We start from the raw sequence: 27,666 nt of genomic DNA on the forward strand, positions 1-27,666 counted from the left end.
CAGAGCCTTTCCAAAGAGAAGTGGCCAATAGTGGCCTACTATATGAGGACAGGAACTAGCAACGTTTAACATGAAGAAAAAAAGAATTAGAGTGGATGTGATAGTTATTTAAATATCTAAAAAGCTAAATTTATACTACATGATACAGTGGTTCAAGCACGGGGAACCAAAGTCAGACAAATCTCGCTTTAAACCAGTTCTACCAGTCATGAGCTATACTACGCTACTCTGGGCTTCTCTTTCACACCTACAGACCTCAGCTTTCCCATACATGTATGTGTGTATATGTCATAAACTATATAAAATAAGGCTAGATATTCACATGAAATACTTAGTATGTATGTACCTATACATAATGTTCAAAAAATGTTAGCTATTCGCTATTCAACTTAAATAATTTTTCTTACTCATCTTTCTTTTCAGCTTCCCCACATCTATACCTTTTCTCGGCCTATTCCTTTATTCTGCCTAGAATTTTCCTGCCTGCCATTCTGACTTCAAAACCTATTCATTAATGTAATACCACTATATGATAAGGTAGTGATTCGGTGAACATTCATAAAACTGTATACTAAAACATGTAAATTCTACTGTCTGTAAATTATACTTCAATAAGCCTAACCTTAAATGTATATATACAGTAATATACTTGTTGATTTCGCAGAAAGAAACATAAGAAGGATAAACAAAAAATAATAATAATTACCTGCCAAGGTGGAGAGAATGTAGTGGAAGAAATGAGAATTAGACTCTAAATATATCTTTTGATATGATTCTGACTTTCAAGTCTTATAAATTTTACATATTTGGAAAAAAAATGGTATCAAAAAAGGGAAAGATAAAACTGCCCAAAGTTTAAGTCCTTCAGTTCTTTTTGAATGAAGTAAGTAGCTAAAGCTATAGAATAAGAGCTCAGAGACAATAAAGATTTAAAATAGAAAAACACAAACTTTGTTTAAAAGAATTATATTCAAACTCTTGAACTCTGATTTCTATGAAAAACTATTTTATTTGGGTAAGACTGACACTGACACTTAAAATAATTCCAGCCCATGGTCATACCATTAACTCCCCTCACTAACTGGGGCCATTCCCTCCCTTCCCAATTGTCTCACTCCCGGCCTAACCACAAATCTCAGGGGTAGTTTTTAGTTTCTGACTAGAGTGTCTTTCAACATTTTATGCCCAATATTTTCTCCCCTGGTTGTAAATAAATGGAACAAGAGAAACTGCCAAATAATTAAAATTGGGTTTTCAGGTGAAAGAACTTTTCCACACTTACACCAAAGTAATTCCTGGATAATTTACCAGCACTTCTCCCCAATGCAAACCTTTCCCTCCTCTGAACTTCTGGGACACATACTAGTCAAAGTCATCTGCCCTTTAGTTATACAAGTTTACCCTTCCTCAAACCGCTCTGCACAACTAAAACACCTGCAAGGAAGGAAGGAAGGCCTTTTCTAGGGGGTTTGCCATTTAAGACAGAGACAAGAATAGGAAATGGTAATGAGGAGTCTGTGGGTAGGCCAGGAGAGCAGATAATTTTGGGCAAAGAATAAAATCATTCCTAAAAATGGAGATTTCCAAGAATGGCCATAGCACCAGTTAGAAGATGAGTTTTACCATTATGGAGTTCTCTGCTTTCTTGGCAGGCTGGACAGCACAGTACAAGAGATGGGAGGTCAGCTTAGCACAGTGATTAAGCACACAGGCTCTGTAGCAATACTGCCATGGGTTCAATTCCAGTCCTGCCACGCATCACCTATGTCATTTCAGGCCTGAGTTCCCTCATCTTTAAATGGAAACCCTACCTCATAAAGGCATTGAATACCTCTTAAGAAGAATTATTATAAGAGCACTACTAGACCTAGACAGGCTCAAGTCCACAAGCAACATGTTAGCCGCACAATAGATGGTCACTTAAACTCTTCTCAGCTTCAAAAGGTTAGGGATTTTTTAACATTCCCTTCACTGATGTACTCTCAACTGCCCAGAACAGTATGTGGCACATAACAGACATTCAGTAAGCATTTGCTGACTGGATGAGTGGATGAACAGTTAGCATAAGGGACATTAAATGTTATCTCTAAGATTCTTTTCCATTATAATATCTTCATATCCTGAGAAAATAAAATTAAATCACTTACTAGATGCCAGGGCTTCTGCTTCAGTGGAAGGAACCTTGTAGATTTTTCCTCCCTTATAGACAAAGCTCCCTTCAGTCACTTTGAAATCCATATAGCGAGTGACCTCTGTATAAAGCAACATCTTAACCAGCTGACCTGTAAGAGTCCCACAGTGTAAACTATAACTTAAATCTTACTAACTTCAAAAACTTGCTAAAATAAAAGCACATTTCCTTTTGTGGCTTCCAAATTTTTTCCTTAACATTATCCTAATATCTCCAAAGCTATATTTTAAACAAAACAGTAAGAATGCATACTTATTGCATATTTAGAAGCATATATTTTTTAGATGTTATAACTTGAAGTTTATTAACTTTACCAACTTGCTTTTATAAAAGCTATACAATAATTATTAGAGGTATGAAGTTTAGAATTACAGTATGATTGCAAATAGCTCTGGGTTTCTTTAAAGTTCGTATTATGGTCTAAAGAGAGAGGCAACTTATAAGGCAAAATCTTTCAGGTATTTGTGCTTTTCAGTTTCTAAGTCAATTTATAGTAATTAAAATGAATTGATATAAAGAAGAAAAAGCAAGGTGTACAATTAAAAATATTACTTGCCTATTAACCAAAGAAATTTTGGCATAAGAGAGCAAACTTATTTTATAAAAATAGCAAATTTCTTTGAGAAATCAAAATTATTTTAAAGCTCATTTGAAATAAAAAACACTTGACAGTCAAAATAAAGATTTATTTTTGAGAACAGAAATAAAGTAATGAGAGCTTCATGCAGCCATAAGTTAAAGTAGAGTTATATTATTTAGCCCACAAATCAGTAGAAAACGAGAGACTTATGTATAAGTGGAAAGATAAATGGTATTAAGGGACAATGAATTAGTCATTTTGAAAGAAATTTCAATCTCTACTTCTGAAACAATAGGACGATAAAATAGATAAATTTTATTTATATGGTAAAATGGGTATTTATACAGTGAAAAAAATTAAACTATAAAACCATTCAAAGCAAGTATTAGTATTTTTAGAAACTTGAGGAAGAAAAATTTTATGCATACTCTTCCAAATTAAAAACAATTGAAGAAAGATAAACTTTTTTCCACAACTACATGAAAATTAAATGCTTTTTGTACAGAAAAATAAAAGGTAACAAGGTATATATAAAGCTAATCACAAACTGGAAAAAATGTTTTTACCGTATTTTAAAAGGGTATTTAACAGCCTCTGTAAAATACTCTTTCACATTAATAAGGAAACACACAAAAACCTCAGTAGAAAAATGTGCAAAGCACAAGGCTGGCCAATTCACTGAAGAATATGAAAGGTAATAAACACCTAGAAATCATTTCACCTTCTACTAGTTATTCTTTAAAAATGACAAAACTAAATGAGTACTACCCAGCCCTAGAAAGGTATTGGGAAAGGGACAATCTCTCAGTCTACTGGGGAAAGTCAAATTTGGCAGCATAAAGGAATACCTTCAACAACCATAGTCTTTACCATAATATACATCTAGAAGTATACAATGAGGTTTCTCACACACTCACACACACTTTTTCACAGTATACTGATTCACAGTACATAATTCTAGGTGGTAAGATTCTGGTTATATAAGTTTTATTTCCTTTCTGCTTATCTGTGTTTTCCAATTTTAATAAAATAACCTTATTACTTATATAATAAAAAACACTGAATTTACAATCTACCTCAAAATAATTCAGTTAACTTTAAATTTCAGAGAAAATTCAAATGAAACCTTTCCATTAAAACTATAGAACATAAAGGTAAAAATGGGTGTGTCTGTGTGTGGCTCATACTTTAATTCATAAGACATAAATATGCTTTTACCAACAATTTAGCTTTTCAAGAAAAAAATTTATCTCAGAAAAAAGTACTAGTATCACAAAAACTTTTAAGAACTTAGCTCCTCTAATTAAAAATGAGAAATTAATATGAAAAAATAATTCTAAAAGCCTACCAACTGGAAGAACAATGTTCCCAAAGGCCCTGCTAGACTGTCACCAAAGCATCAGGAGAAAAGTCTGTTAAAAATTATGACAATGTTGATATTTTGTGTCACATCATAATTTTGTTTCCCAAGAACCAATTACTAAGTCAACCCCTCCTTTCTTCCATTCATAAGTTAGTGATTCTAGAAACCTCTAATGGACCATATCAGTTGCCATACTGTTACCGTTCAACAAAATCCATTTCCACATACCCAGAATAATTCTCTCTGTGGAGTTAGTTTCTACTTTTAAATCAGATGCAATGCACTGTCATAAATTTAAGTTAGAATTCTTTACCATTAGCCATGAGGAACTTGGGAATTAAGTCAACATTCCAGTCTCGTCCTCTCCCCATTGATGCTGGTGGTGCTCCTGGTATTTTAAATCTTTTGTATAACTAAAACCAAAACAAAAATTTCCATAATGTAACAAAATTTAATTTTCATTATGCTATTCAACTATTTTGTGATGAAGTGGTTTTGATGTAGTAATACCATTACACAAGGTGAAGTATGAGAAGGGGATTTCATTTTCAGTCATGTAAAACTTTAAACAAAGTCTGAATACATATGTAAATATTTTACTAAACTAATGAATGCTAACATAAACACCGTAGAGGTGGTATTTGTTTTTTACTAGTAGATAAGCAAGAAAACAGAACAGTCTGTTGTCAGTGGCACATAACTGCAGATACATCCCTTTTTATTTATAGAAATAATTTAAACTCCTCTCCTGAATAACAAGCTAACAAAAAGCTTAATTTTGCTTCCATAGTTATGTAAGAAGTCAAAACTAAGTTTTGGATTCTTTAAATCAAAAAAGTCAATTGAAATTAGATCCAGTTGGTTTATAATTCATATAAGTTGAGTAGGAGCTCTATCTAAACAGCAGCCTGCAGTTTAAAATTTGAGAATATTCATTTAAACTCATGAACTCTATAGATAAGGTGGACCAGAATAAGCTTGGTATATATCTACTCAATAAAATTATCCAAGTCCTGGAGTATATTCACACATGCACAGAAAAGACCACTTGTTCATCTAATTGAAGATTAGCTAATAATTTGTACTAGGTGCAGATGGAATGATGCCAAAGCATCACTTCACAGATTATTTACAATGAAGAAATCTGGTGGTCATCACCCTAACCAGGGCCAAGCTTAGCGTCATGAATAGTGGGGGCAACCAGACATTAAGTGCCTCCTGATAGGATGCAATATGAAAACACAAACAATACTTTCTTATAAACTAGCCTGAACTTTACAAAAGGAAAATAAGTGGGGAGACTTTTATAGATTACTAGAAGAAAGACAAACAACACCAAAGGCAACGTTTAAATTGGTTTAAAAAAAACCAAAACACTACAACATAGCATATACAAAACATTCTTGCAGTCCCTGGGAAATCTGAATATGGTCTGGACATTGTTAATTTTCTTAAATGGAATGATATTGTGATTATGTAGGAAAACATTATTCTTAGCAGATGAATGCTGAAATATTTAGGTCAAGTATTGGTGTCTATTTCAATGGTTCAAAACCACTAACAAAAAAGACAAGATATGAAGTAAATACAGCAAAATGTTAGCTGTTGAATCCCGATGAAAGGTTTTTGGATTCACTGATATTTTTCCAACTCTTCTGTATGCCTAAATGTAGAAAAATACTTTCTGATGTAAATATTAAATTTTATCAAAGTTATTTAAAGTAATTGATGTTACCTATACGGTACCTATCTACTTCTATAAAACAGCACAGCTCATATGCATTCATGTGGATGTTAAATAAACCTTACACAGAGGAAGAAGTATGTATTTAGTAGAACACCCTTTGGAAATACTTCATGTGCCTATTTAAAGGAGTTGGAAGCATGACAGTACAGCAAAAGGCTTTGGAGGCATGTAACCAAGGCTCACAAGCCATCTGTGATTTTAACCCCCAGATACTATTTTGTCATCTGAGAAATGGGGGTAAAAACATAGCTCGGACTGACAAGGAGAATAGATTTTTAAAACCAAGTAGAAAGCACTGGCATTGGGCCTGGTATACAGTAGTCTTCATGAGAAGTCTATACTCTTAACTCTAAGAGATAATGGATAACTAATTGCTCCAGAGGGCAACAAAGGTCAGTTAAATCTCTATAAGCTCCACCCTAGGACTCCTAAAAAATCATGATGCTACAAATGATCCATCTAGTAAAACAAAATTAAACCCGTATTTATGGAGTAAAGTTGAGATTTACAAGTACAAGACTATACATATTAAAGGCACATTAATTGATTTTGCTACTTACATCTTCCAGAGGTGTTATAGATGCACTCTCTCCTCCATAATATGGGTTTCTATCCATGTGAAGAACTTTCTTTCCGTTCACTGACATTATACCTGACAGGATACATTCCTATAGAGAAAAGTGGAAGCTCTTCAGAAGAGGGAAAGTCTTATACATGTTTTAAACAGATGCTTTTTAAAAAAAGATTGCCATTACACACTCTTTTAGTAATTAACACACGTATGCCATATGTGATGCAATTTAAGGTTAAAGCCCTAAAGCAACCAGGGTTCAAGGTATGATCTGTGAACCCCCATAGGTCCCAAAGTTAAAACTATTTTCATGATAACACTAAGATATCCTTCACTAATTTCACTGTGTTGACATTAGCATTGATGATGCTACACCAACAGTGGATGGATAAACCGAATTACGGCAGGGGTTCTAAACTATTCTCCACCACCAGGCACACACAGTTTAAAAAGACAGGTCAGTGTCACTTAAGAATGTCCTTGATGAAGCGTAAGAAATTACCTCTGTTAAACATACACACATTTCTGAACACCTGTATTTTTAATATTCTGTGTGGCAAAATGGGAAGTACACATAAGGCAATTCTGGCTCAAGAAAAATCTTTTGTGCAACTGGTTTGTGTGCTAAACTAGCTACTTCTCCTATGGATTGCTATTTTTATTTCAAAAAACAAGTGACCAGCAACTACAATTACTCAGACTTAGGTGTCTGGCAGACATTTTCTCAAAACTGGTCATCAAGTAAAATAACTCAGTACTTGTTGCCAAAAAACAAAAGTCAAAATTCTGAATTAAAGTTTTAATTTGCGGAATCTTCCATCTACCACCATTAATACGTCAGATGCTGAATACTTAAAGGACTTTTCAGACAGTATCAGTGATATTAATAAATGTGAATTTTTGATATTACGTAATGAAACGGGTCAACAACTCGGAAATTCTGTATTACTCAGTAAACCAGTATTATGAACAAAGAATGATGTTACAAAATCATGCAAGGGGATAAAAGAGGAAGTCAAAGTATAAGCTAGATGCTTATACATTGTAACAAAATGTAACAAAATATCAAACAAAATGTAACAAAATATGAAATGTTCGGTGGTGTGGTTTCAGGTTTCACATTGCAATTAACATTTTTTTTAATAAGCCACTTGTGTTTTGGTGTACAAAGAATACCCACAACAACCTGAAAGACAATGTTAAGATTAAAATACTCCTCCCCTTTCCAAGTACACATCTGAGGCTTGATTTTCTTCATGTACTTCAGCTAAGGCAATGTATCACAAAAGACTGAACACCCAAGCAGGTATGAGAATCCAGCTATCTTTTAAGTCAGACATTAAAGCAATGTGGAAAAAATATAAAACAATACTTTTATCACAAAATTTTTGTTTTAGAAAATATAGTTGTACTTCATTAAATTGTCATTCATGTTAATACGTAATGGGTTTATCATCGTTAAATTATTTTAAATTTCTGTGTTGATTTCTGCTATGATAAATATTAATATAACCCTTATAAACAAATGCTCTTAGAGGTACTTAACTTTTAAGAGTGTGAACAGATCCTGAGACTAGAGTTTGCAAGCTAGAACCCAAAAGGAAGCATCCAAAACAACCACTAATAAATTGACAATCAATGGAGAATTATAACCACTCTTGGGAAAAAGGTAAATGAAGCATGGATGTAAACAGGACACATACTCTCTCAAAATCATTATACCAAGGCTTTGAAACCTGAATAATGAATCACGCAATATATAATATTTGTATATACCTTTTATTCAACCTTAAGTTTACAAGATTCATCCACATGTTGTGTGTAGAAATTTACTTACTTTCATTGCTGTTCAGCAGGGGTCACCAAAGAATAAAAGCTAAATCCAGCCAGCAGGCCATTTTTGTAAATAAAGTTTTACTGGTAAACACCCATGCTGGCTCAATTACATAGTATCTATAGCTGTTTCACTGTACCATAGCACAACTCTAGTTGTGACAAGTACCATATGGCCTGCATAACCTAAAATATTTAAAATCTGAACCTTTACAGAAGGTTTGCTTACCCCTGGCAAGCAGTGCATCTCAAAGGGTGCTACTGGACTTGGTGTCACCTATGAACTTGTTAGAAATATACACGCTAAGCAGATTCTCAAACTTCAGCTTGCTCCACACTACCTGGAAGGCTTGACACAGATGGCTGAGCCACAACCTGAGCTTCTGAATCTGCAGGTCTGGGGTGGGGCCTGAGAATTTGCAGGTGATGCTACAGCTGCTGGTCCAGCACCAATTTCAAGCACCACTATTAAAGTAATGCTGGTCAAACTTTATTAAACCTAAGACTCAGCTGGGGATCATGATAAAATGTAGGTTTTGATGCAGTGTTATGTGGGGTGAGGCCTAATCTTCTGCATTTCTAGTAAGTTCTCAGGTGTTGCAGAAGCAGTTGATCCATGAAGCACACTTTGTGAAACAAAGCTGCAGAGGATTCTATTACATGAATATACAACACAGATATACCACAGTGTATTATCCATTCTATACAGATGGAGAGTTTCCAGTTTTGATCATTACAAATAATTCTCTATGAACAGTCTCAACACATCTTTTATGTGTGCATTTGCTGGATGTATATCAAAGAGAGTAAAGCATGTTCACCTTCAGCAGATACTGCCAAACAGCAGTGTGTGGAAGTTCCTGTTGTTTCACGAATTTGCACAGCACTTGGGTTCTTTTAATTTTAGCCATTCTACTTAGGATGTGGTTTAATCTGCATTTCTGATGACTAATGGATTGAGCACTCTTTTTAGTTTACTGATAATTACGTTATCTTCTTTAGTAAGTGCCTATTCAGACTATTTGATCATTTTTAAAATGGGCTTTCTGGGGTTTTTTTCTTACAGTCATATAAGAGTTCTTTATATATTCTGGATTTTAGACATCCTCTACAGGTTTCATGTATTCCAAACATCTTCCATTCGCTGGCTTGTCTTTTCACTTTGTAAACAATGTCTTGCATAAACAAAACTGAAGGTATTTTACAGCTACAAAAATCGTATTAGCAAAGCTATTCACTTACTCAAAAAAAACAAAAACAAAGGCACTAACACATATAGTTCAACATATTATCTGAAAGTAGAGTAACATTTACCATCTCAAATAGAGGAAGACTTAATAGTCACATTTCCAGCTGGTAAAAGAGACTTCAGGATTCAACTTCTGGAAGCAAAACCACAGCAAGCACCTGCAAGTGTTGTACAGCTTCTATATATAACAGCACAACCCACTCACTGGACTGTGGGTCTACAGCACTGAAGCCTAAACTAAAGGGCTCAGTAATTTAAAGATTCAGCAGAATCCAAAGAGTTGATACCAACTATCTTTAAAAGGTACAACTTGGAGCAAATATACAAAAGCTAAACCTGCAGGTCCACTGACTTTTCTAAACCCATCTATAAAAGATTGCTTTTACATAGTCAAAAGGATAAATACAGAGCAGCAGAAATGTTAAATTTTGCTTTAAAATATGGGATGAAGTCATTAATTCACTGATAAAATTTATCATTCATATCTGGGCATAGGGTATATACTAATGATCCTAAAATCTTGGTAGCTTCCAAAATTAACAACTCAAAATTAAAATCTATTAATACTACCTATCTGGTGGATATGAAATGACAAGCGAAGTACATTAAAGTCAGAGAAAATACTTTAAATGATTCCTTCCTTTGCACTAGAAAACCTGGTCCAGCCATCATGTATGTCAAAAATACTTGTAACTGTTACCAGGAAAGTTTTATGATTGAATACTAACCAGCTTATTAGTTTCAAGTCTAACAGATGACAGTACCCTAGATTTAACTTCGAACTCACTCACAAATGACCTGAGCAAGATAAGAATAAACAAACTGACATCTAAAACAACTAAATAAAACCATACTCAGAATCCAGACTCTTTGTGATAGTCGTATCTGTCACCCATCTGGCATTTCATGCTCTCCTACACAAAGAGATAAACAGGTAAAACTGTTTATAGTTCAGCTGCAGCAAAGTTGTTCTAGTATGTGCAGATATGTGGGTGTGGGAACAGGGAAGGGCCAAATCAGTGACACTTAAGTTCCTCAGGTACCCTACACATAACACTGCAATAATCAAACAATAACTTCTCTAGACAGCACCTAACACATTAGGCATGGTACCTCTTATGCAGCCTGCATGCCGTCCCTATATATGAATTGTGATGAACATAAATGGTGTTTGTAAGGCCTGTCATACTAAATAGTATCCTGGTGTCCTGGAAAAGTTAATGCCCACCTCCTCCTACTTAGAAAGCAACTTAGGCTTGTAAGAGAATAGAGACAGAGCACATTGATATTCTCATGTATCTTCCAATGACCCAAACTAAACACCCATTAAGACTCTAAATCCTACTGCAACTTAAAGTTCTGTTGTGAGGGTGGGAAATAAGTAAATGCATATAAAAATGTAAGAAAACAAGGTAACTAATAACTAAAGAAATGTGCCTTTTGAAAGGCACTTACCTAGAAATACGAGAAAAATATAGTAACTAGAAAAACTTTAAATCAGTTCATCTCAATAGTCTGTCTTACAGTAATTAACATAATAAAAATGATTGTTAGTTTTCAGCATAGCAAGTGCTTCTTCAAATGTCTCTGACTAATGAATCTCATTAAAAGCTATCAAAGAAAACTTTTCTTGACATTTGTCTCTATTTTTATCTTTCCTGCTCAAAATTCTCTTCCCATCCCCTAGAATATAAACTTCACATTTCTTAGCTGAGGAAGTCAACTTTCTTGAAGTTAGGTCTTTTCTCCAACTCTATTTCCCATTAAACCTTCTCAAATCTTCCGTTTCAGGTAAAATAAACTTCCTATTCTTTATACACATCCTCCTCTTAATACTGATTTACACTGTTCTCTTTGCCTAGAAAATAACTCATGCTCAAAGATTACCAGTATTCTTAAAAGCCAGTTTACATACCTTCCTCTTTGTGAAGATTTTCCTGATCCCTGTCTGAATTCCCACGTGTATCTTTCTTATGGCCCTTGGTACTACCTCATATTAAGTCTTATTGTAGTTACCCCTCTACAAGAGAAGCAGCTACTTATTTATAGACAGGTGTGTTTTTACCTTTTTATTGCCTGTAACTAATCACAAGAGTCAAAGAGTAATTTAAATAACTGAATTGGGTAAGCCATTACTCCACGAAGAGTCTTTAATCAGGTACTATGAGAGGGGAGATAAGAGGACTGCAGATTTATCCGGTATGTGAGCCAAAACATTTACCTAGTGGTCTTTCAAACCAAATGTCTCATTACCTCTACATGCTAAAATATATCTTATATAATTTCCAACAGGCCAGTAGACTTACGGCTGACTTAAAATGCAGACTGCCTTCAAGATACGTGTACATCTTCCAAAAGTAAGACATTTGTACATATCAGCCCTATGATCACACCTGCAGTGGTTAGAAAATCCTCTGTCTACAGAAATCTAACAGAATGGTAAGGATTTTGAAGGGGTAAAATCTATGAGATAATTTAAGTATTTTAAATGTTATAGAAACTCCTCTTTGAAATCACAAAATTTTTAGTAAGGAAAAATGAGGAAAAGTATATCTGAGATGTCAAAACTTTTAAAAATACAATGTTGAGAACAATCTGGTTCCATCTCCAAAACGTACGTTTCTATTCATAACTCCTCACCAGAATTACCATGAAGGACAGAAAAAAAACAAAACTTCTGGGAAGCACAATTAGATGTGGTGCTCATTACCCTCATTACATACACATTTCTAAGAAGATTCCCAAATTTACTGCCAAGTCTAAGAGTCAATGTGAAGTAGCACGTTAGGTGGTCAGAGGCTATCCACTTCTGCTGAAATCAAAGAAAGTAGAAGTCTCCAGCCTAAAAGCAAAGTGAGCATGAGGGAACAAGGAACTGTCCAAGTCTGAGACTATTTACTAAGGAGGGGTTGGTTTACCAGGTGTCCCAATGGCTTCTTTACGTTATAGCATTAACTAGTCCTCATGATATAAAATCTTAGTTATCAAGTGAATTATGTTCCTTCAATTGTTGAAGTGGTGATAACATTTGAAACCAAACTGTGGTTCTTTAAAGGATAACCCTCAGTTCCTTAGAATATTCAATTATACAGAATATTCCATTTCTCCTAGACAGAGAACGAAAATTTTGCTTGTTATCCCAAAATGTCTTATGCCTTCTTTATTAAAGTTACTATCAATACTTGTGGATTAACATGACCTTTAGACATAATTAATACAAAATAAGGAAAACAGAGGCAACACAGAGAAACTCCAACACATTTCTTATGCTTTCTGCAAACTGAAAGCAACTGACACACAGGCATCCCGGCATAATGTAGTAACTGATGTACCCATAACTGATAGTGTATGCCTGTTTTCAGGTTCTTAAACCTAGGCACTAAACATTTATAAGCCAAAAATAAAATTAAATGGTACGTTCACTTCAAATATGAAAAGTTAATTCTAATTTGAAGGCTTTTAACTTCAGTGGTCCCTTCACTTAACTTTGAGCTGTCAAACTTAAAACGAGGATACAAGATTTATCATTATCAGAATCATCCCACCACTACTCCTTGTCAATGACAGTAATAATGTAATTGATCTGAATTGATATAATTCTCAAAGACCATCTCACAAAACAATCCAGGAAGGCTGATAAAGATTAAAGTTACCACAGATGAAAAACAACAGAAGCTGGTTGACTTCTAGTTAAGTATGCATCTACCACTCATCAAAAAGATTACAATCCAAATGAAAATTTAAGTGCATTATCTTAACCTGGTTGTTACACAAGACTGTGCTGTCTTTGATACAAAGTGATGCTTCTGAACTAGGCTTGTAGAAACCTGCATGATGGATTTGCACTCATTTGTCCCTGTCCAAATGACCTAATCAAAAGCAAATTTGAAAGACCAGCACTAACCATAGAAAACCAATGGAACCTGCTCTTAAAACAGAGCCCACTAAAATGGGCAAAATCTACCCACAAACTATGGAACTCAGCTTGGAATCCCAATTGGCACTATAAAAATAAAAAAGCCCCACAGTGGGTAGGCCTACTCATTTAAGCATCCAACAACGCTCCAACTCAGTACCAAAAAAAAAATTCAACTAAATCCCTCACATTCAAAATCACTAAGGAAGCTTTCTGGGTAAGTAATCTCATCTATTCCATACTATCCCCTAGCCAGTCTCACGTCTATTTCTGAACTGGCCAAACATAATGAGGCATTCAGAAATAAGTATTCTCCAAGAATCACCATAAATCATTATAAACAGAAAAGTGAGAGGCCAGAGAAGTGCCATCCCAGTTCATAAAGGACTAAAAAATTAGCCCAATGAAAGTTCAAAGATTTCCTCTTGTCTAGAGAAATCTGAAATAGTTATTCCGGGGTTATTACCTGAAAAAAAGATCAATTTGAGACTAAGAGATTCCAATGCATTACAACAAAGAGAACGGACTACATAGGATACACAAGATTTACATGAGTGTTCATCTTACTAAGACCAACTAGCACAAAGAATTTCAAATTAAAAAAGAAATTGATAATGAAAATGGCCCTCTTCAAATGCAGTATTTTGCAAGATGAAGTCTATTTTCTTTAAAAAGCACAAAGAAAAGTACAAGACACCTACCTGCGTTATTTGCAGAATATTATCTAAAGGTCTCTAAGCAGATACCCAGGAAAAGATTTACCATGGTATCAGAAACCTTGTATTCAGATCACGATTGTATTCTTTATGCTTCATTGATTTACCTTCTAATTCCCTGAAGAGGGTACAGTAGTAAACTTGGCCTCTAGCAAACCATTTCTCAGGGTAAAGCATCCAGAACAAAGGACACCAGACCAAAGAACAGGAAAAAGATGGCAAAGGTCAAGTGAGAAAGCATTCAATAGTCAAGTTCTGAGAGAATTCATTTCCAATTCTACAGATGCTTGGTAACTGGGATGGGAGGGTGATTAAGAAAAATGCATGCTTCTCATATGAAGTAGGGGAGGGTATTAAAAAAACTAATTTTCTCCAAAAATGTAACTCAATTCTAGCAATTACAAATCGGTGATTAATCAAAGGCTTGTCACAAAACCTCTTGCTTAGCTCTGGCAGCCAAAGACTGACTAGTTGTAGCTGGAGACAGTAGGAAACGCTACCTCGTGCGGTTTCCACCTGCCCCCACACTGCCTGGTGCCTTTCCGTTTCCAAATGGGAGAGGACATCAACCCACAGAGGAGGTGGGGAGGCATCAATACACCAAATCCGGCCTTTTCTGCAGCAGAGCTAAACTCTTAATTTCCCCATACTTTGATTTTGTAGTCACCATTCATGTAGTCCCCTAGTTGACCGGAACTGGCGTAGCCAGGTCTTTCCTTCCCGGTTAGAGACAAGCCCCTGGGCCTGCATGCCTCAGAACGCTGCCGGCCCAACTCCCTTCTTACCCTCCAGATGACGGAGGCTGTGTGCGCAGGGAGACCCTCCGAGGGGCAGGCGCGGGTTCGGGCAGGGCTAGGCCCTGAGGGGTGGACAGGCATTGGACGGGCAGCGGCGGCGGGCGGGCTTCCGCTCCGCCTCTTTGCCTGGGCCTCCCACCACCCCGGCTCCTCCGCTCCTCCCCACCGTCTTGCGTCCCGGCCTTCCCTCCGCCCCGTCGCCCCTGCTCCCAGGCCTACCACGACCCCAGCCTTCTCTCCGCGACCTGGCCTACCCTTTCCAAGCCACCCCCGTGCCCAGCCCTCCCGCCGCCCCTGCGCCAGGCCGCCCCCAGCTCACCGTCAGGCCGGTGCCCAGGACGATCACGTCGTACTCCTCATTCATGGTGGGGCCGGGCGCGGACCGAAGCCCAGCGAAAGGAGAGAGGCAGAGATTCTAGAGGCAGAGTTTGTACAGCCACCCTGAGAAGGCAGGGGAGCGCTCAGGCCGGTCTCGCTGCTGAGGAGAGGGAAGCCAGGAAACGGACACGGAGCCGGAGAAAGAAAGGTCCGCAACCTCAGACAGGAAGGGAAAAGCAGGGCGGGGAGCGGAGGGAGAGGCGGGCAGCCACAGGACTCCGCAGCCGGGGCGGGGCCTAGAAGAGGCGCTCGGAGAGACAGCGATCACGCTCTTCCCGCCCTCTCATTGGCTGCATCCCCGTCGCGCCCCAGCCTACTTCCTTTCCCACCTCTCGCGAGGATAGGACGAATTGCCCTCCGAGAGGGTTCCTTCTCCCCGCCCTACCCTCTGCCACCGTGGTTGGGGATTACCTGGTAGCGAGACCCCCAAGGAGCTGGGAGCCCGCAGAGCGGCCATCCAGTTGGTGCCGGTCTAGTGCGCTGCTCGCGCCGCCGTTCGGGAGCCGAGGCACGCCCGGGGTCACGAGACCTGCGGCCGCCCTTGGACTTTTGAGCGTGCGGCGGCCACGTGGGTCGGGTCGGGCGCGGCGACCCGCCAACCCGGGTGTTTCGTGGTGCAGCCCGCAAGCCTCAGTCCCAGTCCGCTCGCAAAGCGTGGCCTCGTCTTTCATTTGCAAATTTTTTATCTTTCTATCCTGCCGCCCTTTACCGAATGAAAAAAGATTCAGTGTATTTTAAGGAGTTGAGAAACCACGTTTTATTCTTGGGTTGCTCCATGTTCCGTCTTAGGCAATCTAGAAGAAAACTCTCTTTTTAAAAGGTAATCTTTAGCATAAATGAAAGAGAATGCCAGATTTTATTTAGAAGCCGGCCAGCCCCTACCGAGAGCTACGTAATTTAAACCAGCTGTAAGGTAGTAGTGGACTGCGCTATAAGCGTAATAGAAGAACCAAGATCCCGTTTGCCTTCCATCTCCTCCATCCCTACCCCCACACACGCCTTTTCTCAGGATTCTGATTGGAATCTCCAGCTTTGGATAAGGAGAGAGGTTGCAGGCGGAGGCTTGTGTCTTCAACCAGAGAGTAGACCCTATAGAGGCTTTCTAGATAAACGACTTTCCTGCAACGGTTGACAATTTTGCAGCCCTTGATAGGTCTGCATACTAAGCAAGCAACAGAGTAGGTATCTCCTTCAAGATTTACTCACAAATGTGACTGGATAAAGTTCATAGCGAATCTTGGTAGACAGATCTTCCTTCATTTAAATCAGATGCAGGAAAGAATATAGCAATGTTCCTTCACCCCAGTGGACAATGGACCTTTTTTGGTGGGAGAGGGAAGAAAGCAATTTAAATTTACATACAACCTTAATTGGATTTGAATACGTTAGTGACCAAGTGAATTTTGGGGAGTAGACAAAAATCAACGCACAGTTTACTAGACTACTGATTATATAACAGTGGGTGTAACTGACTTTTCTATCAGCTAAGCAGATGATGTCTTAAGAAGGCCCTGCTGTTGCTCTCCAAGTAATCAGGAGTTACCACATATACGCCTATAAACAACAAATTTCTCACTATTGTGTAGGTTTGTTGATCAAGATGTGTTTGATGAGAGCCAGCTTCCTGGTCGGTGCTGTCTTTTCACGTGTGTTCTCACATGACCAAAGGAAGGGATCTCTCTCGGGCTATTGTTGTAATGATTTTACCTATATTTTTGAACTGACATGAAATATTAACCCAATTTTTTAAAAACAGCAATAATGACAGAGTCCTTTTTTGCCATCAGCCTCTGAATGTTGAAGTTTTTAAGCATATCAGCTGAATTATATTACTATTTTAAGTGAAGAATATTATCAATATTCAGATTGAGTTATTGAGAAACTTGAAAGCATCATATACCTGAACTTACACTGAAGTTTAGTTTTGCTAGTGGTACAAGTCCTAAAGCCCTGCAGAAGGATAAAACAAAATCCACTGGACCATTCCAACATATTGAGTCCATCCAAAATTCTGTGCCTGCTACTGACTCTGCCACCACACCTATTCCAGTTGCCAAGGCAATTGGTAGACAACAAATACCATTTATGGTAAAACCACTAATTGATTCAGTGCATCTAAGGCCACAGATGGCAGTTCCTGAGAGAGTAAAACCTTAGGTTTGGAGGAAGTAGATGGTGGGTGGAGAAGAGTGGAAAACACCATAAAACTTGAAAATATTTCAAATCCTTATACAAAGCAAGAGTCTGGTGGGAGCACTGTTTACACTTAGGGACTTGGGAATAACTGCTGATCTGTTTCTACCAAGCCTCCACCTGCACCTTACAGAAGAAGAAACTGAGTCCCAGGAAAAGAAAATCATAGTGAACCTTAGCCCAGGCCATCTTTCTCTGTACTGAACCACTGCAACAGTTTCTCAGCATTTCCCCCTCCTGTCTGTTATGACCATTATCTTAAAATGTGAATCAGATCATGTTCTTGCTCTTGCCTCTTTTGCATTTAGAATCAAGTGCAAATCCCTTTATGTGGCCTAAAAGGTACTGTTTGATCTAGCCTCTTTGTTACTCTCCAGCTTTACCTTGCTATACTTCTGCTCACTGCACTCCACACACACTGGCCTTTCAGTTCCTAGAAGCTGGTCGAGCTTTTAACCTCCCAGGGCTTTTGTGGGGCCCACAGCTACTAACCCTCACTTCCCCCTCCTGCTACCTCTTCTCACAGCCAGTTCTTGCCACTTCCTTAAATTTCAGCTTAAAAATCTTCCCTGACTACCTTATCTAAAGTAGGTTCCCCACCCTGCTTCTTTCATTGCTTTCCATCAAATTGTTAACTGTTCTTTACTTGTTTTTGTCTGCCTGCCAATCAGAATGTAAACTCCAGGAGGGCATGGATAATACCCATCTGGAGCAGTTATGGCCCTAACACCCATAACAATGCTCAGCCCCTGGCAGATGTAAGTAAATATCTGGTGGCTGAAAGAGACCTGGAAGTTGGTTGCTATATCAACAAGGATTAAATGTGATAAAATAGCTGCCACTTCTTCCTGATACTTTTGAGAAGCACAGTTTTGCTTATAGCAGAAGATACTAAAATTAGTATGTTAGAGGGTCTTACAGATAAGAAACTATACACTATAAATCTGTTTAAAATCTGGATAGCTAATGCTGAAGATACAACCTAATAGGATATCTAGAGAAAAATGTAATGAAGTTCCAAAAACAAAGATTTCCTAGTTTGTGACAGATTAATTTACCTACACCCACATCCACACCCTCACAAACTATTCATCTGCTCCCAAATTCCATCTCAGCAAGGAATGACTCCACCTTGGACCCACACCAGAATCCTGGATATCATCCTTGAATCTGACTACTTTCTCCCCATCCACATATATTCCTGGTTTTTTTTTGGAATAAAGTTTATACACAATATTATATTCGTTTCAGATGTACAATATAGTGACTCAAAAATTATACACATTAGTAGATGCTTGCCATGATAACTGTAGTTATCCCATTACCATACCAAGATATTACACTATTACTGGTTATAATCTCTATGTTGTACTTTCATTTCTAGGACTAACTTATTTTATAATTTTCAGTTTATACCTCTTTATCCCCTTCACCTATTGCACCCATCCTCCCACTCCCCTCCCCCATGGGAACCTCCAGTCTCTTCTCTGTGTCTGTGAGTCTATTTCTTTTCTGTTTTATTTTTTAAATTCCACATATAAATGAATCATATGGTATTTGTCTTTCTCTGCCTGACACATTTCACTTAGCATGATACCCCCAGGTCCATCCATACTGTTGCAAAAAGCAAGATTTCCTTCTTTTTTTAGGGCTGAGTAATATCCCATTTATATATGTACCACCTCTTTTTTTATCCATTCATCTATTGATGGGCATCTGGGTTGCTTCCATATCTTTGCTATTATAAATAATGCTGCAGTGAACATAGGAATGTGTATACCTTTGAATCAGTGATTTTGTTTTCAGGTAAATTCTCAGAAGTAGAATTGCTGGGTCACATGGTATTTTTATTTTCAATTATTTGAGGGGCCCTCCATATTGCTTTCCACAGTGGCTGGACCAGTTCAGATTCCCACCAATAGTGTAGAAGGGTTCCCGTTTTATCACATCCTTGTCAACACTTATTTCTTGTCTTTTCAATACTTGCCATTCTGACTGGTGTGAGGTGGTATCATTGTGGTTTTTATTTGCATTTCCCTGATGATTAGTAACATGGAGCATCGTTTCATATGCCTGTGGGCCTTGTGTATGTCTTCTATGGAAAAATGTCTATTCAGGTCCTCTTCCCATATTTTAATTGGATTTTTTTGGAGGGGGTTCAGTTGTATGAGTTTATATATTTTGGATATTAGCCTCATATTGGATATATCATATGCAAATACATTCTCTCATTCAGTAGGTTGCCTTTTTGTTTTGTTGGGGATTTCCTTTGCTGTGCAGAAGCTTTTTAGTTGGACGTAGTCCTGCTTTATTTTTGCTTTTGTTTCTGTTGCCTGGGAAGATGAATCCAGAAAAAAATTTCTCATCCTCATGTTCATGAGATCCTTACCTATGTTTTATTCTAAGAGTTTTATGATTTCGTTTCTTACATTTAGGTCTTTAATCCATTTAGAGTTTACTTTTGTGTATGGTATTAGTGGTCTACTTTTATTTTTACATGTGGCTGTCCAGTTTTCCCAACATCATTTATTGAAAAGACTGTCTTTCATCCATTGTGTATTCATGGTTCCTTTGTCAGATATTAATTGATCATATATGCATGGGTTTATTTCAGGGCTCTCTATTTTGTTCCATTGATCTATGGGTCTGTTCTTATGCTAATACCATATTGTTTTAATCACTATTCCTTTATACTATAGCTTGAAATCCAGAAGTGTGATACCTCCAGCTTTGCTCTTCTTTCTCAAGACTGCTTTGCCTACTTGGGGTCTTTTATGGTTACATATAAATTTTAGGATTTGCTCTAGTTCACTGAAAAATGCCATTGGTATTTTGGTAGGGATTGCATTGAATCTGTAGTTTGCTTGGGCAGGATGGCCATATTCATCTTTTCTTTTGTTGTATAAAAAACCTCCCCACAACTTAGTGCCTTAAAAAAAACCCCACTGGCTTAAAACAACATGTTACTATTTCTTTGGTTCTGTGAATTGAATGGGTCTTGGAAGAACTGTGTGGGTCTGTGATGCAGCTGTGGTCAGTTGCTAGGCTGGGGCCAGATGAAGCCTCACCTGAATGGACATCCAAGATGGCAGCACACTCACATGACGGGCAGGTAATGCTGTCCAAGAGCAACTGCATGCATTAGCCCCTCCATATGTCTTGTACTTTACAAAGTATGGTAGTTGTGTTCCAAGAGTACAAGTTCCAAGAAATGAGAACCAGAAGCTGCTAATCTCTTAAGGCCTAGGCCCAGTAACTGGCACAGTGTCCCTTCTGCCATATTCTATTTCTAAAAACCATTATTACAGAGCACACCCAAATTCAAGTGGAGGAGCTACAGAACCCACCTACCAATGTAAAGAGTATCAGTTAATTTGTAGCCATCTTTAATCTGCACAATACACCATTACGTTCTGGCCATTCCACCTCATAAAAATCCGTCCAATCCCTTGTCTTCAACCTCAGTGACAGTACCCTAGAATAGACCACCACCAACCTCTCTCCTAGATAACTGCCAAAGCTTCCTAATTGGACACCTGGCCTTCAGTTTAGGCATCTCAAACCTGTTCTCTGTATTAGGTCATGTGATCTTCCTAAAAATCAAGTGGCCAAGTTGACCATGTCTTTAAAACCTTTCATAGGTCTCCACTGCTCTTATGGTAAAGTCCAAACATCTGGTCACTTCCTAACATGAGCCTGAATAATCTGGTCCTCAATTATTTAGTCAACCAAACCTCTCAGCACAACCTTCTGCACCCCTCCCCATAGTTTCTGACTCATTGTTGTATTAGTTGGCATCCAGCCAGAAAAATAAAAACCACTTTCAGTATTTTTAACAGGCAATATGATGTAGGGAACTGGTTTCAAAACTTGAAAGGGTTGAAGGGGAAGAAAAGATTACCCAAAGGTTAGGAATTGCCTGAAACTCTAGGCTGGAGCAAGAGGGGAAAAGGGTGGGGCTCAGGTGTAGTGGCAGAGCAGGTGAGCCAGGTGTTCAGATCCCCAAAAGACTCGAAAGCCCAGTGCAGGCATGTTCCAAATCCTTTTGCCTTTCAAAAAGCTTCAGCTCACTCTAGCACCTAGCTCTAGGGAAGTTATGAGAAAATAGCATGGCTGTTAAAGAAAAGTAATGATAATCAATTAAAATGATTATTTGTTTGTTCCATCCTGGAAGACTCTAAGCTGCACAAGGCTTGACATTTTTAGGTCACTTAAAAATCATTCACTTGAATGTTTCTTTCTTAATTTAAGCTACTTAAGTTTCAAGTAACAAATAAGGTCAGGCAATCTCAGACATAAAGGCAGAATTTATTAGGAGTATAAAGGGGCAAAGATGTATTTAGGTCTCCAGAAGGAGCTGGAATTAGGAACTGGAAAACCATCTCTAAGCTCACTCCTCTCTGTATGACTTCTTCATTATTTTCTGTCTCTACAGGCTGATTGTTTCTGCTTCCCCCAGATGTGCAGGGTAGCTGATGGCTGGCAGCCCTGGCTACATGATGTCTGTTACATGATGTCTGCTCAGGTGCTCACACTAGGGCAGGGTTTCTCAGCTTTGCACTGCCGCTGAGGCCAGATAATTCCTTTGTTGGGGCTGTCCTGTGCACTGTTTAGTAGGAGAATTCCTACTAAATTCACCTTTTTATCTTTTCAGAGCATTCCTCTGCCCACTAGATGCCAATAACAACCTTCCCCTACCCCAGTGTGACAATCAAAACATCTCCAGACATTGCCAGTGTCCCCAGGGGACAAAAATCATCTCGGGTGAGAATCATTGGACTATATTTTCATAATTCAGTATTAAATTTCAGAGAAAGAATCTGTTGATTCAGCTTAAGCTCCATGTCCAACTTGATCCAATTAACCACAGATAGGCCATAGGGTTACACAGTAGAAATACGGCTGCCAGGAGTCCACATCTGTGGTGGTGGTGGCCTGTTCCCAGAAAAGAGGGATGCACAGATATTTTAGGAGGTGGTCATTACATTCCCTTCACCTAGAACTGAGGTGTTCTAGCCTGACTCTATGAACTAGGAGGTAGTTTACAGGAAAATTTTCCCAGAGATAAATTTATGATGTTTATATACCTTTATGTTTTTAACCCAAAATCTTCTACTATAATTGTTTTGAAATAAGAATTTCTGACTTTATTTCATTTATTTCTTCAACAATTATTTGTTGTGTCTCCTCTGTGCCAGGCACTGGGCTAGGCCTTAGTGAGCTAAATACTAGGTCTTGTCTATACAGGGTCATGTTTTAATTCTAGGTTGGTTTAATAGTTACAATGATATACTCTGATTTTGGATTAAACTTTTTTCTGCTTTCAAAGCCATTTGCCTTAGATATCTAATGACTTTTTAATTTTTAAGTTCATAAATCAATTCTTCTTTATAATACTGTGAGGTTATCTGCCTGTCAGAACTGAGTATCAGTTTTGGTATTATCAGCAGTTTGTGAATAGAAGTCCATGTTTTGCAGGAATAGTCACTAAATTTCAGTTGCCCACACCCTGGAAAATAATTCTGAGTATCAGTTTTGGTATTATCAGCTGTTTGTGAATAGAAGTCCATGTTTTGCAGGAATAACCGCTAAATCTCAGTTGCCCACACCCTGGAGAATAATTCCAAGATTAGCCTTGACTCCTATCAAAAATAAATAACGAAGTATTAGGAATAACATCTTGTCTTTTCTTGGATAATAGAAAAATAATTATTGGGTCAGATGGCAGTAAAGGTTATGTAGAGTGATTGTGTTAAGTTAAAAAGAAGCTAGGTTTACAGCTACTAATCCCCCCCTCTCCCATGACAGCATGCTGCCATTCCAGTCCTGCATACCCCCGGTCAGTATCTGCCAGCATATTCCATGACACACTGAAGGTTCAGATGCTTTTCAAAGGAAGAGTTCCATAGTTGTATAAAAATGCTGCCTACTGTATCCTCCTTTGGGAGAGTCACACCAAAGATGTTAAGAGCTCTAAGAATCTTTTATTGCCATAGTCACCTTGGAGAGAAAACTGGTAGTAGTTTAAAAATTTAACATGAGCAAATCCTGTGTCCCAGCTCTCTATTCCTGGGTACACATAAAAAAGAAAGTTTCTGGCTTATCCAAAGAAGTGCTAAAATGTTCATCAAAGTTTAACATATGGTGGCATATTTGGAGATAACCTTGGTGCAGCTATCCAAAGGATTAAACTACAAAGAAGCAAAGTGGAGGAAGCTGAAAACAGTGAGACAAGAAAATGAGATTTCTAACACATACCATTGTAAAGTCTTACAAGGCATGCATCTATATTTATTACACCTTGTTCAAAATATACTTATGTTTAAACACCCCAGTGTAAGCTGAACTGTAACAGCATTCATTAGAGAGTGGGTGGGAAAATAATAATAAAAGATGGGTCTTGACATCACATTGTTCAGACTGAGCACCTGCCTCTCCCTTAGTCCCTCCCCAAAGTCTACTAAAATGGTGTTAATGGAATACAAAGGGTATAAGCCCATGAGTTCAGAGAACAGAAAAGGCCAGCCTTGAAAGATAAAAACAGATGGTCAAATCTAACTGACCTAACAGACCGGGGAAAGCCCAAATGTCAGGGCCTGCACAGAGGTACAGCATTAAGTAGCAAACTTACTCAAGCTAGAAGACCCCTCAAAAGACCAGGTGTTGGGGAAACAGGTGCTCTGAGGACCAGGCTGGGATGCAGGGTGCAGGCAGAACTGGCTGGCAGTGCGGACAGGAGCAGTGGGTTTCTGGGCGCCCTCCAGCTGCTGCCCCTTCCTCCTCCTTGCCTGACTGTGGACAGGGTTGAGTCAGAAAAGCCCTGGTTCTGGCATGCCAGGTACAGAGAGAAAACACTGCACACAAACAAATGCCACTCTGGTGTGGGATGCTGATAGTGGGGGATCCAGGGGGCATATGGAAATCTCTATGCCTTTTGCTCACTTTTGCTATGAACCTGAAGCAGCTAAAAAAAAAATAAAGGCTGCTAAAAAAAAATCGAAAAAAAAAAATCTCTGGGATAGAATCTCACTTTAAGAAAATGAAACAGCATTTTCACTTTAAAAATAGAAGGGGGATCCAGATGGTACTTGGCAGGTGATAAAAGAGATGCAGGGAGAGTATTTTCCTAAAGATGAGGAGGCAGGGGAGGGGTGACTGGCCTGGCTGAAACCTAGAGGCCAGAGGGTGTGGAACGACCTCACTGGCTCCTGTGGTTTCTGTGGCCCCAGGGTCTACCTGGCCACTTGGGTGCACACCTGGAAACTGGACCTTTCCTCTTCTGTGGAAATGAAAACTAACTCCAAGCAGGGCCTGGTGGGAGTTTGTGCTGACTCCCAAACAGTGTATGGAGGCCAGCTGTATCAATCTACAGACCCACACTGCAGCTGTTTTCACACAGGTGAGCTTATTATCTATTTTGTTTGGTTCGTTTCCTCATAAGGCTGCTGTGGAGAACCACTGGCTCTTGCTCACCCACACAGGGCTTCTTCCTGCCCCTTCCAGCTCTGGTGGCTCCAGCGTTCCTTGGCCTGGGGTTGTGTCACACCAGTCTCCATGGTTCACATGGTCTTGTCTGTCGAGTCTCAATTAGTCTCAATTCTATGACACCAGTCACTGGAATTAGGGCCTACCCTAAATCCAAAATGATCTCATCTCCAGATCCTTCACTTAATTGTAACTGCAAAGACCCGTCAATTCAGGTCACATTCACAGGTTCCAGGCGTTAGGACAAGGGATTTGGGGGGACATCATTCAACCTACTGAATGCTTTTTTGGGGAAAATCCCTTGTCATAAAGGCAGTGCTTTGCAAAAAAGATGCAGGTTGCTATTTTATTTGGGTGTGCACACTAGGTCTTCAAACTGCTGTCCGCCTTCTATCTTGATGAAGTTTAATGAACCTACACTATACCTTAAAAAAAAATTATGTGACTGAACCACAGAAGGCTATGCAACTATTAAAAAGAATGAGGTAGATAAATATGTGCAGAAATGAAACAATGTGTAAAATACATTAAGTGAAGAAAAGGTGCAGAATAATGTTAAAAGTGGTCTGCCATTTTCATAACCAGAATTTATGCATGGAATAGTTCTAGAAGAACACACAGGAAACTGGTAATGGTGGGGACGAGGTCTGAAGTAGAAGATACATGTGCTACTGTCCACTGTACACTTTTTTTATACTGATTATTTTTTTAAAACTGTGTTACCTTTAAATCAAAACTTAATAAAAATACATAATAATAGATTTTTAAGGGTCAAATCTGCAATGTAAGTCTTCTAATATTGAAGACACATTGACCTGAAGACGCTGAGTCTACATCACATGATTTCTCTTCTGCCAACCAGGCTAAGACACAGAGTCAGTCAATGTTAGTTTCATGAGTCATGGGGAGGGAGGCAAAGGTTCTGGTACTTCCCACAGATGCATAAGTCCCAGTATGCAAATAAAGCTGTTTGACCAAGAAGCTAATCTTCAGTGCTGAATGAAGGCATGCCCATCAAGTCCACGTCCTGGGATACTTCTACTCTGAACCTGGAGGATATCTTTTGGCACTGGGGTGAGCAAAACCCCTGGTGAGTTAACAGATCCCCACAGAGTGACTGCAGAAACAGGAAAACTGGTGTTGTAGTTCAGTCCAAGTACCAAAGAAGACACGCAGATGGCCAACAAGCACACAGACAGGTGCTCCTCACCACTTGTCAAGAGGGAAAGGAAATCAAAACCGTGAGATGCCAGTTTGCGCCCATTAGGATGGCTGTTATATTAACAAACAAAACAAAGCAGCAAAAGTGTCAGGATGTGGAGAATTCAGAAACCCTGTGCACTGTTGATAGGAATGTAAAATGGTGCAGCCACTGTAGGAAATGGCTTGGCAGTTCCTCAAAAGTTAAAAGAATTACCCTATGACCCAGCAATTCCACTCCTGTGTATACACCCCATGAAGTTGCAAGCAGGGACTCAGATGTTTGCACACCTATGTTGATAGCAGCATTATTCACAACAGTCAAAAGGGAAACAACCCAAATGCCCATCAATGGATGAAAGGATAATAAAACACACGGGTCTAGCCATACAGTTACATATTCAGCCACAAAAAGGAATGAAATACTGATAAATGTTCTGAAACTATGCTGAGTGGAAGAAGTCATACATAAAAGTGTTATATAGTGTGTGATTCCATTTATGTGAAATGTGCAGACCAGATAAACCCAAAGAGAATACAGAGTGGTTGCTGCCAAAGGCTGGGAGAAGGACTGCTTAGTGGGCTTTATTCTGGGATGAAGGCCACACTTTGGAACTGCATGGAGGTGGTGGTTGCACAATGTTGCAAATGTGCTAAATTGTTGTTCACTTTAAAGTGGTGAATTCTATGGGATGTGAATTTTACCTAAAAGAAAACAAAAGGCCCTGAGGTGGTTCTACCCAAGGCAAATGAAAGGGCAGGCCAGGTGAGGGGTGACTAGGGCACAGTGGAGTCTTTGCTCTGGTTCTCCACACCAGGTTTCCTGAGTGAAGAGGATGGTGCAGCTGTTTGCAGGGACCCAAAGTTCTGTCTGCTTACCAGGAGGCCTGTGCTTCTAATGGCGGGCAGTGGGTGGCGGGGGCTGTCTTTGTGTCCTGATCAGACCTGGAGTCTGGGCTGTGTTCTTAGAGCCATTCTCAGTGTGTTTGTGTCTGACTTAGAGGAAGGGACAAAGGGCATTATCAAAGGACCTCCTGTTCCTGCCTGGTCAGCGTGGCCCTACAGCACCGAGTTGACCAGGCAGGAACAGAGCTGCCATGGTTGTGTGGATGAGGCAGTTAGGAAACATATTTTTCTTTGGGGGTGAGCTGCAGGCCATGCAAGGCAGAAAGCTTTCTTTCCCTTTCACAGAGCAACTCGTGTGCAGAGGAGTCATGGGCAAGTGTCCACTTGGGTTTAGGTCACATGCCACAGGCGGGGAAATGGGAGGCCAGGGGCCCCTGGTCATTCTGGGCCCCATGTTTAGGCTCACCAATGTCCAGGACTGCAGACCTCGTCCCAAGCTTTCTTGCAAATCCCCAACGACTGACAAGTGTCTCAACCCTGACCCAATGGCATGTGCAGCCACCAGGTCAGTGCCAAGGCCACTCGGAAGTTCACTCTGCCC

The 27,666-nt window shown here is 39.0% G+C and overlaps 1 protein-coding gene across 2 annotated transcripts in view; it reads right to left on the reverse strand.

Annotated features, from left to right (window-relative positions):
* The window catches only part of GDI2 (GDP dissociation inhibitor 2), a 37,326-nt gene extending 21,743 nt beyond the window's left edge, over positions 1–15,583 (reverse strand). The window contains exons 1-4 of one of the 2 annotated variants that reach the window (XM_036908214.2): positions 15,283–15,578; positions 6,442–6,549; positions 4,448–4,547; positions 2,148–2,282 (exon numbers count right to left, since the gene is read on the reverse strand). In XM_036908214.2, the coding sequence (XP_036764109.1) occupies positions 2,148–2,282; positions 4,448–4,547; positions 6,442–6,549; positions 15,283–15,327 (388 nt within the window). In that variant the 5' untranslated portion in view covers positions 15,328–15,578. Of the gene's footprint in view, positions 1–2,147; positions 2,283–4,447; positions 4,548–6,441; positions 6,550–15,282 lie in introns of both variants that reach the window. The other variant, XM_057498172.1, reaches the window with a different exon arrangement.
* Positions 15,584–27,666: the final 12,083 nt, after the last annotated feature.

This window comes from Manis pentadactyla, chromosome 3 (assembly GCF_030020395.1).
Source record: "Manis pentadactyla isolate mManPen7 chromosome 3, mManPen7.hap1, whole genome shotgun sequence".
In the NCBI taxonomy this organism is placed as follows: domain Eukaryota; kingdom Metazoa; phylum Chordata; class Mammalia; order Pholidota; family Manidae; genus Manis; species Manis pentadactyla.